Here is an 11,823-nt window from a genome sequence, read left to right on the forward strand (position 1 = left end):
CTTTTGTATTGTGCAATGTTTGATTTGCACTAGGAAAATATACAAAACAAGATTTTAAATTTTTTTAAATTATTTTATTATTTAACCTAAAATTTAATATCATGCTTTACTAATATTTATAATTTATTAATATTGAGATATATTTTAAAGCATTATTTTAGACTTATTGTTATAAAAAAAATTACAATTTATTAATTATGTTGATATACAAATTCAACCTTTCATAATTATTAAATATTGAAGGAGAGGATGATGTTGTTGAAGGGGGAGGTTGGTGCACGAGAGTGGATGAAGATGATGTCAAATTAGGAGTTTCAAGTGAAGTTCACGGAGTCGAAGTTGTCAGTGGCATGACCGGTGAATTGAAGGAGTAAGGAGTATGGTGATGAGCTTGTCGGAAGAGGGAGGAAGACGCGGAGATCGGACCAAGAGAGGAACTGGAGGAGGATGTGGTAGCGAAGGACGTCAGCGAGAACAAAAATAGAGGTGGTGGCAGGAAATGTGGTCGTTGGCGGCGAAGTAGACATTGGGGACGACAAAAATGAAGAGGGAGGAGTGGTTCGAGAGATTCACGACGAGAAATGGGAGAACTCCGACACGTGGAGAAAGAGCGATGAGGTTGTTAATGTTTGGAGAGGGGGTTTAGAGAAGGAGACATATATGAAAAAAATGTGGGATAATGAATAATAAAAAAATAAGAATAATATTGTATTTTTACTTTTGTTAGACACTGGACAAAAATTTATACAGAATTTAGTAAGTTACAAGGTTTTAGATATTCGTCTATTCAATCATTCTTTATTTTATGTTCTTTGTTAGTTATTTTTTAAATCAAACCTTAGACAAATATTTTTATATCGTGGAGCCTCTTATTTTCTAGAAAATCAATTGTACCCTTGAGAGTAAGACATGAGTCTACCACTAATTGTCCTCGGTAGTTTTCCTGGATTCGTGGAAAAAAAGGGAAAAGTAACGGTGAAGTAAAAAAATAGAAAAGGAAATTAAAGGGTGGTGTCTTTTTGACGAATAAAGTATGTTTTTTTTTTTTTGAGGATGATATTTGACGAATAAAGTATGAAGTTATTGACTAATCTCTGCCGGTTGTCTACATACCCCATGTGAATATTTCTTTTTCAACCTAATTTATTTCATATGTACATGCTAACTAAGATTTAGACCTGAGCATGAAGTATTTGATTAAAGTAGACATATTGCTATCAGTTATGTTAAGTTATGTCAACCGTTGCTGTTGGTTTGGATGCTTCTAAGTTAACCAATTACAAATTGTTTTCCTAGAATTATTGCCAAAACTGGTTGGCCAAGGAATTTGATTCCATGCTTGCGTCGTTAGTCTCAGTAAAAGTAAGAGAAGATAGAAAATTGCATGAATTGGATTGAACGAATGTAACAACATAGGAGAGTCATTAAGTGGGGGTGTTGTTCATTGTCGGCTTGTCAACTTCTGAACAATGCGCTTTGAATAAAAACCCTCTTAAATTTCATGTAGAGGGGTATCTGATACATACAAAGCTAAAATCAGCAGTCTTCATAGAAGGTGCAACAAGGTATAATAAGCAAATAAATATTTTTGTCACAGCCTCGAAAAATGAGTTTTGGAAGTAGAGGGAAGCTGAAAGACACAAGCTTGAGCACATCAGCTGAAAGCAACATGAACAGCAAGAGGGACAAGATACTGGCTCAGTACAGTGCAGATGCTGAGATTCTGGCTGAGTTTGAGCAGTCTGGTGTGTCTGGCAAATCATTTGACTACTCAAGGATGGTTCTTGATCCTCCCAGGTTAGTGTCTGAGCAGAAAATGACTGCATATTTGTCCAAAATCCAAAGGGGTGGCCTTATCCAACCCTTTGGATGTATGCTTGCAATTGAGGAATCCACTTTTAGGATCATTGGGTTCAGTGATAATTGTTTTCAATTGTTGGGTTTGGAGAGGCAAATTGACTCTAAGCAGTTCATGGGTCTGATTGGGGTTGATGCCACAACCCTTTTCACTCCCCCTTCTGGGGCTTCCCTTGCAAAAGCTGCGGCTTCAAGGGAAATTTCGCTTTTGAACCCTATTTGGGTCTATGCTAGGACAACCCAGAAGCCATTTTATGCCATACTGCATAGGATTGATGTTGGGGTTGTGATTGATTTGGAGCCTGCACGGATGAGTGATCCGGCATTGTCACTTGCTGGGGCTGTTCAGTCACAGAAGCTGGCTGTTAGGGCTATTTCAAGGCTGCAATCTCTTCCCGGGGAAGATATTGGTCTTTTGTGTGACACTGTTGTTGAGGAAGTGCAGAAGCTTACTGGATATGATAGGGTTATGGTATATAAGTTTCATGAGGATGACCATGGTGAGGTTGTATCTGAGATTAGGAGGTCAGATTTGGAGCCTTACTTGGGTTTGCATTATCCGGCCACGGATATCCCTCAAGCTTCTCGGTTCTTGTTCAAGCAAAACCGGGTCAGGATGATTTGTGATTGCCATGCAAAGCCGGTTAAGGTCATTCAAAGTGAAGAATTAAGGCAACCTCTTTGCTTGGTGAACTCAACCCTAAGGTTACCTCATGGTTGTCACACTCAGTACATGGCTAACATGGGCTCAATTGCCTCTCTGGTGATGGCAATTGTAGTCAATGGAAAGCATGCAACAAGGCTTTGGGGTTTGCTAGTTTGTCATCACACTTCACCACGCTACGTGTCTTTCCCGGTTCGCTATGCTTGTGAGTTCCTAATGCAGGCTTTTGGACTGCAGCTTTACATGGAGATTCAATTGGCATCACAAATGGCAGAGAAGAGAATTCTTAAAACACAAACCTTACTGTGTGACATGCTCCTTCGTGATGCACCGTTAGGCATTGTGAATCAATCCCCAAGTATCATGGACCTTGTGAAGTGTGATGGGGCTGCCTTGTATTATGAAGGAAACTGTTGGCTGTTAGGCACAACCCCAACTGAGGCACAGGTGAAAGACATTGCAGAATGGCTACTTAGTAATCATGGGGACTCAACAGGTTTGACTACGGATAGTTTGGCTGATGCTGGTTATCCAGGCGCTGCTTCGCTGGGCGATGCAGTTTGTGGCATGGCCACAGCAAGAATCAATTCAAAACATTTCTTGTTCTGGTTCAGGTCTCACACTGCTAAGGAAGTGAAATGGGGAGGAGCCAAGCACCATCCAGAGGATAAGGATGATGGAGGAAAAATGAACCCGAGATCATCGTTTAAAGCTTTTCTTGAAGTGGTCAAAAGCAAAAGTTTGCCTTGGGAAGTGCCGGAAATCAATGCTATTCACTCATTGCAACTAATAATAAGAGATTCATTCCAAGACACGGAGAACACTGGTCCAAAGACTTTAACTTATGTACAGAAAAGTGACACTGCAACTGGAGGGATGGATGAACTCAGTTCAGTAGCACTTGAAATGGTGAGGTTAATTGAGACAGCAACAGTCCCAATTTTTGGGGTTGATTTAGGTGGCGTAATCAACGGATGGAATACAAAAATTGCTGAATTGACAGGTCTACAGGCCAGTGAAGCTATGGGAAAATCCCTGGTAAATGAAATTATACATGCGGACTCATGTGACACTTTTAAAAGTACTCTAAGCAGAGCCTTGCAAGGTAAATCAGTTATTGTAGAAAAGATAGTGATAAATTCAGAGTTTTAACTTTATTAACTCACTCAAATGTTATTCATGATTCAGTGAGGGAAAAAAATGTTCGGTAGTTTCTAGCACTTAGCAGCCACAGTGGCCTTTTTTTGTAGAATTTGATTCCACCATGATCAACTGAAATGTTCCATTCATGAAACTTATACTGATCCTTGCATAGGTTCAACAACTGAACCCTACATAGTTTCATATCTTATCCTATAATAGATACTGGTGACCCTTTCTTTGCTGAAAGCTTCAGCATTTGTTCTCCATTTGCATATTCTTGACTTACTTCCCTATGCTTCTAAAATTAAAATTTAATTTTGGGGTGGTTCACTTCTGAGCCTCTGAGCATCTCAAGGATGAATGTTTTTGGTGTATATATAAGGCTTTGGACAAGCAAATATCTCATGTTTTCTAAGGTTATGCTATTGTTTTCATCAATAGGAATGTAAAATTAAATGGGTAGTGTTATATAATTGAATATGAAAGTTGGAGTTTGACTTGCAATCTTATTTTGATTTCTTTTCCCTCAAAGAAATTTTCCCTTATTGATTACTGATGGTTTTTCAGGCCAGGAGGACAAAAATGTTGAGTTGAAAATAAAACACTTTGGGCTTGATCAACAACAGGAAGTTGCATACCTCGTGGTCAATGCTTGCACTAGTAGGGACCACACTGATGCTATTGTTGGGGTATGCTTTGTAGGTCAAGACATCACTTGTGAGAAAGTGGTTCAAGATAAATTCATCCAGTTGGAAGGTGATTACAAAGCAATCATACAGAGTCTCAGTCCACTGATTCCACCCATATTTTCTTCCGATGAGAATGCCTGTTGCTCTGAATGGAATGCAGCCATGGAAAGGCTAACTGGTTGGAAAAGAGATGAAGTCATAGGGAAATTGCTTCCTGGTGAAATTTTTGGAAGTTTTTGTCGACTAAAAGGTCAAGATACACTGACTAATTTTATGATTTTACTATACCGTGGAATAAGTGGTCAAGATTCTGAGAAGATACCATTTGGATTTTTTGATAGAAATGGAGAATTCATAGAGACTTATATAACAGCAAACAAGAGAATTGATACTGGTGGGAATATGCTTGGCTGTTTCTGCTTCTTGCAGATTGTAATGCCTGACCTAAATCAACCCTCTGAAGAGCATAAGCCTAGAGGCAGGGAAAGCATTTCTGAATCTAAAGAGTTGGCATATATACTGCAAGAGATGAAGAAACCTTTAAATGGTATACGATTCACTCGCAAACTTTTGGAAAATACAGCTGTCTCAGAAAACCAAAAACAATTTCTTGACACTAGTGATGCATGTGAAAGACAAATCTTGGCAATCATTGAGGATACAAACTTAGGAAGTATTAATGAAGGGTAAGTATTTTTGTTGCATGTTGATTGGCATAAGTTCTCTTTTTGAGTTGTTTTCCTATTTTCATTTCTTATGGTTGATGTTTCAAATAGGGTTAAATTTATTTTGGTCCTTATAAAATTTCAGATTTCAGGTTTTAGTTTATTTTCTATCACCAATAATAGTCTTGGCGAGGGACTAAAAATTGGCAAAAGTAGAGCAAAAAATTTAACCCCCACAGACTGGTGTTGATGACAGAAAATAAATGAGAAATTAAAAATAGACAAAAACATTTAAAAGGACTAAAACTAGCAATCTGAAATTTTATAAGAATCAAAAGGGTATTTAACTCACTTTATGTTCCACACAAACATATATGCATACATACAGTCATGCCTTCAGATTACATAGATAAAAATACAATAATACTGACTTTGTTTTTGATATTTTATGCTAATGCTTGCAGCACTTTGCAGCTAAATATGGAAGAATTTGTTCTGGGAAATATTTTAGATGCCATTGTCAGTCAAGTCATGATGTTGATAAGAGAAAAGAACTTGCAACTGTTTCATGAAATTCCTGATGAAATAAAAATGCTTTCTCTATATGGTGACCAAATTAGGCTTCAGGTGGTCTTGTCTGATTTTTTGCTTAATGTAGTCAGCCATACAGCATCTCCAAATGGCTGGGTAGAAATCAAGATTTCACCTGGTTTAACGCTACAGGATGGCAATGAGTTTATCCATCTAAAGTTCAGGTAAAAAAGCCAAGAATTTATTTTGTCCATAGATCATTCATAGCTGATTAATTTGGTTGCTTATACCATATATTATACTTTCTGACTCAATGATGGTTGATTTTGACTTACACAAGAAGTTTGATCAATTTTAATTTGTTCATTTTTTTGCTTCTAGTTCTATAATAATATTTTTTCTTCGTCTGTTTGAATAGTTGATAATGATGTTTGTTAGATCATCACCGCTTTCTCTCACTTTAGATTCTAAACACTACTCAAGTTCATGCCATAAACACAACATTCCTAATATCACCTGCTCTTAAAAATGAAAATGCCTATAGTGGCGATTGTATGACCATTTCATGGGATAATCATTCTTGTTTTAGAAATAGTCATAGTTTTAGACTCTAACTGTTTTGATGATTACTTTGAAAGATGTCATTAGATTATTATAGACTAGAGGCTCATTTTACGACATTCTTCATGCAGTATGGCACATTCTGGTCAAGGTATTCCTTCCAATGTTCTTCACGATATGTTTGAAGGGGGGAATCAATGGACTACGCAGGAAGGTCTAGGACTATATATGTCCAGGAAAATCCTCAGTAGGATAAGTGGTCATGTCCAGTACGTAAGGGAACAAAATAAGTGCTATTTTCTCATTGATCTTGAAATTAGAAAAAGAAAAGAAAGGAAAAGGAACTTGCATGCAGAGACAAGCATGTTAAGTTAGTATTATTCTCTTGATGCTCTTACAAGTGAAAGGGGTTTTAAGGGTCATTTGCAGAGAGAGACCAGTAAAGTAATCTTGCTTTGAAGCTTTGCAGATATGGCAAGTGCTCATTTCAACACTGGGATTGATCTTATAATGCATTAAAGGAAGTCTATGCTTGTGCAGGCAAATTTTTAGCCAGTATATATACCTTTGTACTATGGCTTAAAAATATTACAGTAACACATAGTAGAATGCTAAGAGAAATTTTGAATATTGTATGCCCCTTCCTCCAAAGGCAAGCATGGCCCTACAGAATTGGTTAATACTAATATTTTATATATAAATAAGACGCAATCTTGTAATATTGCTTAACTTCTTCCTACTATAATAGTAATTGAAGTTGCCCCAAAGATTCATGCAGTTCTTGAGGGTCGTGTTTAGAAATTTCAGGGCCTAAGACAATTTTTATAAAGATATTTAATCTAATATTCGAAGAGAAATCAAGATTCATCAGTAGAAACATGGAATCAAGATTGCAAGAGAAATCGAAGCAACCAAGCAAGATTCGAAGAGAGATCGTAATGCACAAGCATAATCATGAAGTGGGATCGATTGTCCCAGAGATTGCAGTAGCAACAATGAGATCGCAAGATATCATTCAAAGTCACAAGAACAGGAGGTTTGCAAGATGCGATTGCAGCAACAATTTTTTTTTTTTCCTTTTTTTCTTTTTTAGTTTGGATTTGGAGTTTTTACTGGCATAGATCAAAACATTGTTGAAACAACAATTTTTGAATTCGTGTTTTGTAAAGGATTCGAGAGGCTCAACCATGTTCGAAGTTGGGGTTGCCAAAATGATGCATAATGTTTACTCTCCGGAGATAGATCCATTGTTCGATGGCATTTGAATCTATGTGGTATGGGTGCCGTGGTTGCAGCAGAATAGAGATGGCGCCCGCGACGGTGGAGAGAGAGAGAGAGAGGCTGTTGAAGGTTGGGAGAGGAATTTGATGTATAGAATGTAGGATAAGATTTTACATCTTAGATGGCAGTAAATAATGATCTATGATAGATCACTTGTTTTGCTAGCCCACGCTAGATGCCGTCCTAATATTAAGCATTTATTTTTATATTGATTTTCTAATTTTTTTTACCTGAAAAATCATTTATTAATGTTTTATATAATAAAATAATTCTAATATTTTATTTTCAATAAATAAGATGACTAGTCTATTCAATATGTTAGCAACATTGATCTTAAATAAAATTTAAATAATTTTCATATTTTCTCAAAAATAGAATCATAATTTGATAATTTTTTTTTTGTTTTCTTAATTGTCCATTTTACTTATTAGTTGCATCCACACATTATTATTATTATTTCTTAAATGGCTAACACATATATTTATTATTGAGATTTTAAACTAATATTATACTAACAGCTTAAAAAGTTAGGCATACAAGATGCTAATGGACTTAATTAAGGTGCTAAGAGGGGGAGTGCTGCTAGGTGCACTTAGCATTATTGTTGGTGCATCCAGTATTTTAATAAAATGATAAAATTGTCCTTGCATGATTTATAATTAATCATATCATTAATATTATAAAGAATATAAAAAAATAATTAGTATTATATTAAAAATTAAAATACTAACTACTTTATAATACATTTTTTTACATGATCATTAGTATAAGTGGGAAAATAGTAATTATAAGAGAATTTAAAAATATTAGTACGTTATATAAAATAAGGATCTTAGATAAGGAATGATGTTCATTTTTTGTTTAATTTTTTTTTACACCCTTTTCAACTTCTTTATTTCAATTATATTTAAAGTTATATTTCAAATTATTTTTTATTAGTTGGTAAACTAAGTTAACTAGACCATTTATAATAATTTACATATACTATAACTAAGTTAACTAGACCATTTTAATAACACGCGTGTATATAGACACAAATGGAATACACAATCAATGAAAATAAATAAAACCAACAATACTCATGAAATGAGTTCGTGTACAATATCTGTATATACATGGAATATCAATATAAAATATGTACATAAACTACACCTGATCAGTGTGTCGCCTGCGTTTACACCTAACGTATACTAGATAGTCCTGTGTCACACTCTTGACCAATCTGAGGCATTCTTCGATCACCTCATGTGTCGATGAGCCAGGCGTGACCACCCCTAGACTCAGATGGCGCTCCAACCTCTCAGTAATGTCATCACAAACTTTCTGTTACATACAAAACAAATTGATTACACAAATTATTATGCAAATATTGAGGTAAATTACGTAAATTATTAGTATTACTTACCACTGCATGTCTAGGCTCCTCCACAGATGTGGACGATGCTCCTGGCTCCGGCATGTGAGGGATATCCGTCTACGGGGCCTGAGGGACGACTCGGGGCTGTGAGGCGTGACCATGAGGTAGAGGATCTAATGCGTGGCCTGGTGTCATGAAAGGATGGGAGATGCGGAAGAACCAGTCCATGTAGTCACTGGAACACGCCTCTGGCACAACGCACACCTCACCTGCTGGTACGATATGATCCTCGTAGTGCATCCACCTGTCGTGTATATCATCATACGAGACCCATGAATCGACAGGAGGAGCAGGAATAGTCTGCGTGTAGCCAAACTGCCGCACGACCCTCTCTGGTCGGTAATAAACAACAATAGGCCCCCAGCGCAAGAGACCGGAATAGCATGATCTGACGTGAAAGTCCCGGACCTCCCGATGCTCCCCATAAGGGATCCAACAGACATCCGGAATCCGGAGTCGGTCCAGGCGCTCCTTGTACGTCGGCGTGCGAATGCTCTTTACGGTTTTCTTCGTCGTAATCCACTTGCACGCACCCGGGGAAGCCTCGTCGTAGTCCTGATCAGCGGTGGACTCCGCGACCGAGGGAAAGTGCTCGTAAATCCAGCACTACAAATGTAACATTAAAATTATAAACATTAATAATGAAAGTGTAACAAAATTTAAAGTTGAACATTGTTGAGCTTGAATGAATGAAAAACATATTTGTTACCTGCAGCAGTGTGATGTAACCGCCAAGCTGTCGACTGTGGCTCATAGATGCATCGTTCAGCTGGTCATACATATGAACCAGAGCAGCCACTCCCCAGGCGTACCTCTCTGTCATACTGAGGTCACGAAGGGCCTCCAAGTAGACAACATGCACATTGGTTGCACTCTTGTTAGCAAACAGAGTGCAACCCAGAAGATGGAGAAGATATGCGCGAGCCGCAGTTGTCAATGACCTGTCTGGCATCGGCGCTCATATATATCACGTACCCATTGCAGGCGTACGTACGATCCACGACACTGGGCTGTCTCAGCCCTGGTAGACTCTATAGAGACCATCAATAAGTCGACCAGCATCTGAACCGCATTGTCCACGTGCAAGGGCTGAAAGGCGTGTAAGTCTCCAATCACGGGCAGATGGAGAAGTGAGGAGACGTCATCCAGCGTGATGGTGAGCTCTCCCACCAGGAGATGGAAACTAGACGTCTCCCGGTGGCACCGCTCCACAAACACGGACAAAAGTCCCCGATCACCGATGTCTACCGAACACGTGATCAGAGGACTTAGTCCTGTACCAGCAATAAGTCCCTCAATGGCAGGGACAAGCCTGCCTAAACTATGGACCTTCCTCCCATGAGAGGATAGCTTCAATTCAGGACGCTCCTGAATTGAAGTATAAAGGAACGCAAAATTTGTTAAAATCATCATTTAAAGGAAAACTAATTTCAATCATAAAGTATAATTTACAAGTAACTAAAAATAAATATTATAAATACCTCTCCCGTCCATACGCTGCAAGCAACGTGATCTGCATACAGGGTCAACACGGATAGGTCGCTCGGACCACCCGGAAATCCCTCATGCTCATCCTCAGCAGCCTCTGCGCCTGTGTCCGCAGGAATGTCCTCTACAGCAGCTGGTGCCTCCATCGGGTCATCCTGAACATCTGGCGCAGGGATGACTGGCTCATCGACGTGATCCGCAGTCACAGCGACTAGCTGCCTCCGTGTGGATGCAGTAGGCCGTCGACCCTGCGGAGCATCATCAGAATCATCACGATCTCCTCTGCCCACACCTCTGCCAGTGACTTGACCTAAGACACGACCTAATCCTCTAGTCCTAACCATGATATGCAAATGAGTACTGCAAAATCCATCACTCATTTCATTCTCTCAAATTTTATGCGTGAGTCTCACAAAGCCACCAAAGCCAGATGACAAATGAAAATGATTAAAATCATTGAAAGCATTGAAATCACTGACTAAATCAATAAGCACACACACTTGTGTGTTCAAAATCATTGAACGAAGATGGAATATCCAACTTCACCTATTACATGTGGTTGTCCAGTTTTCGAATGCAGAGTTCAATCACAATCCTCAGATGCAATTTGATAGTGAGGTTATAAGGGAATTATGTACATGCATCAATAAGTTGAAAGCATGGTTAAGTGAGTGATTAAAATCATTGAAAGCATGGCTAGGCCACTTTAGGATTTTAGAAACTGTCTCATATGTTGACTAAATCAATAAGCACACACACTTGTGTGTTCGAAATCATTGAACGAAGATAGAATATCCAACTTCATCACCTATTACATGTGGTTGTCCAGTTTTCGAATGCAGAGTTCAATCACAATTGAATTTATCTTATTATTTTCAGTAGTTAGTATTTGTGATAGACCTGCTATTTTGTATCTGATGTTGCTTCACATTGAATTTATCTTATTATTTTCAGTAGTTAGTAAGAAATTGGAAACATGTGTCTATGATAATTGTGAAAACATCCAAATTTGATATCAATCTCTATCACAATCGTAGTTACATTGTTAACCATAAACAATGGGAGATGGAACTAGTGCTAAGAAATAAGAGAGTGAGATACATATATATATATATATAGTTAAGGAAACGATTTTTTAGGAATTTGGGCAAAGTGAAAGAGTATTTATGCTTTGTTCTAAGCTGAGATTTTGATGTGATTAAAGAAAGCACATCAAGCATGAGATTGAACACTGTTACTGGCTCGACTCATGTAGGCTTGGCGAGTGACTTTTACATAGTAGATTCCCATAGCTAAAAGCACAACAAAAGCAGCAGTGATAATGCCAGCTACACCCCCACCTCCTATTTGTTTCCCACCTTTCTGTGTTGTTGAAGCTTTGTTTTCATATATTTGAGTGGCATCCACTTGAGTTGCTAGAGGCAGTGGTGAACATTTGGATGCAACACACGGGTCTTTGTTCTCAGGCTTTTGAGCATTGGGATGAAATAAGTCATATGCTACTGGTGGAAAAGCTACAGGGCTCTC

The 11,823-nt window shown here is 38.1% G+C and overlaps 2 protein-coding genes across 2 annotated transcripts; one reads left to right on the forward strand and one right to left on the reverse strand.

The window, feature by feature from the left end:
* Window positions 1-1,141: 1,141 nt before the first annotated feature.
* LOC114425220 (phytochrome E-like) lies at window positions 1,142-6,839 on the forward strand. Its single transcript, XM_028392042.1, has 4 exons — window positions 1,142-3,626; window positions 4,232-5,039; window positions 5,483-5,773; window positions 6,242-6,839. Exons 1-4 carry the CDS (start codon window positions 1,607-1,609, stop codon window positions 6,483-6,485), a joined length of 3,363 nt encoding a protein of 1,120 aa, XP_028247843.1. The 5' UTR covers window positions 1,142-1,606; the 3' UTR covers window positions 6,486-6,839.
* Window positions 6,840-8,865: 2,026 nt separating this feature from the next.
* Window positions 8,866-10,640, reverse strand: LOC114368176 (protein MAIN-LIKE 1-like). Its single transcript, XM_028325514.1, has 4 exons — window positions 10,290-10,640; window positions 9,784-10,176; window positions 9,518-9,682; window positions 8,866-9,414 (listed from the first exon to the last, which is right to left on the reverse strand). The coding sequence occupies exons 1-4, from the start codon at window positions 10,638-10,640 to the stop codon at window positions 8,866-8,868; spliced, it is 1,458 nt and encodes a 485-aa protein (XP_028181315.1).
* Window positions 10,641-11,823: the final 1,183 nt, after the last annotated feature.

Source organism: Glycine soja, chromosome 9 (genome assembly GCF_004193775.1).
Source record: "Glycine soja cultivar W05 chromosome 9, ASM419377v2, whole genome shotgun sequence".
Classification (NCBI taxonomy): Eukaryota; Viridiplantae; Streptophyta; class Magnoliopsida; order Fabales; family Fabaceae; genus Glycine; species Glycine soja.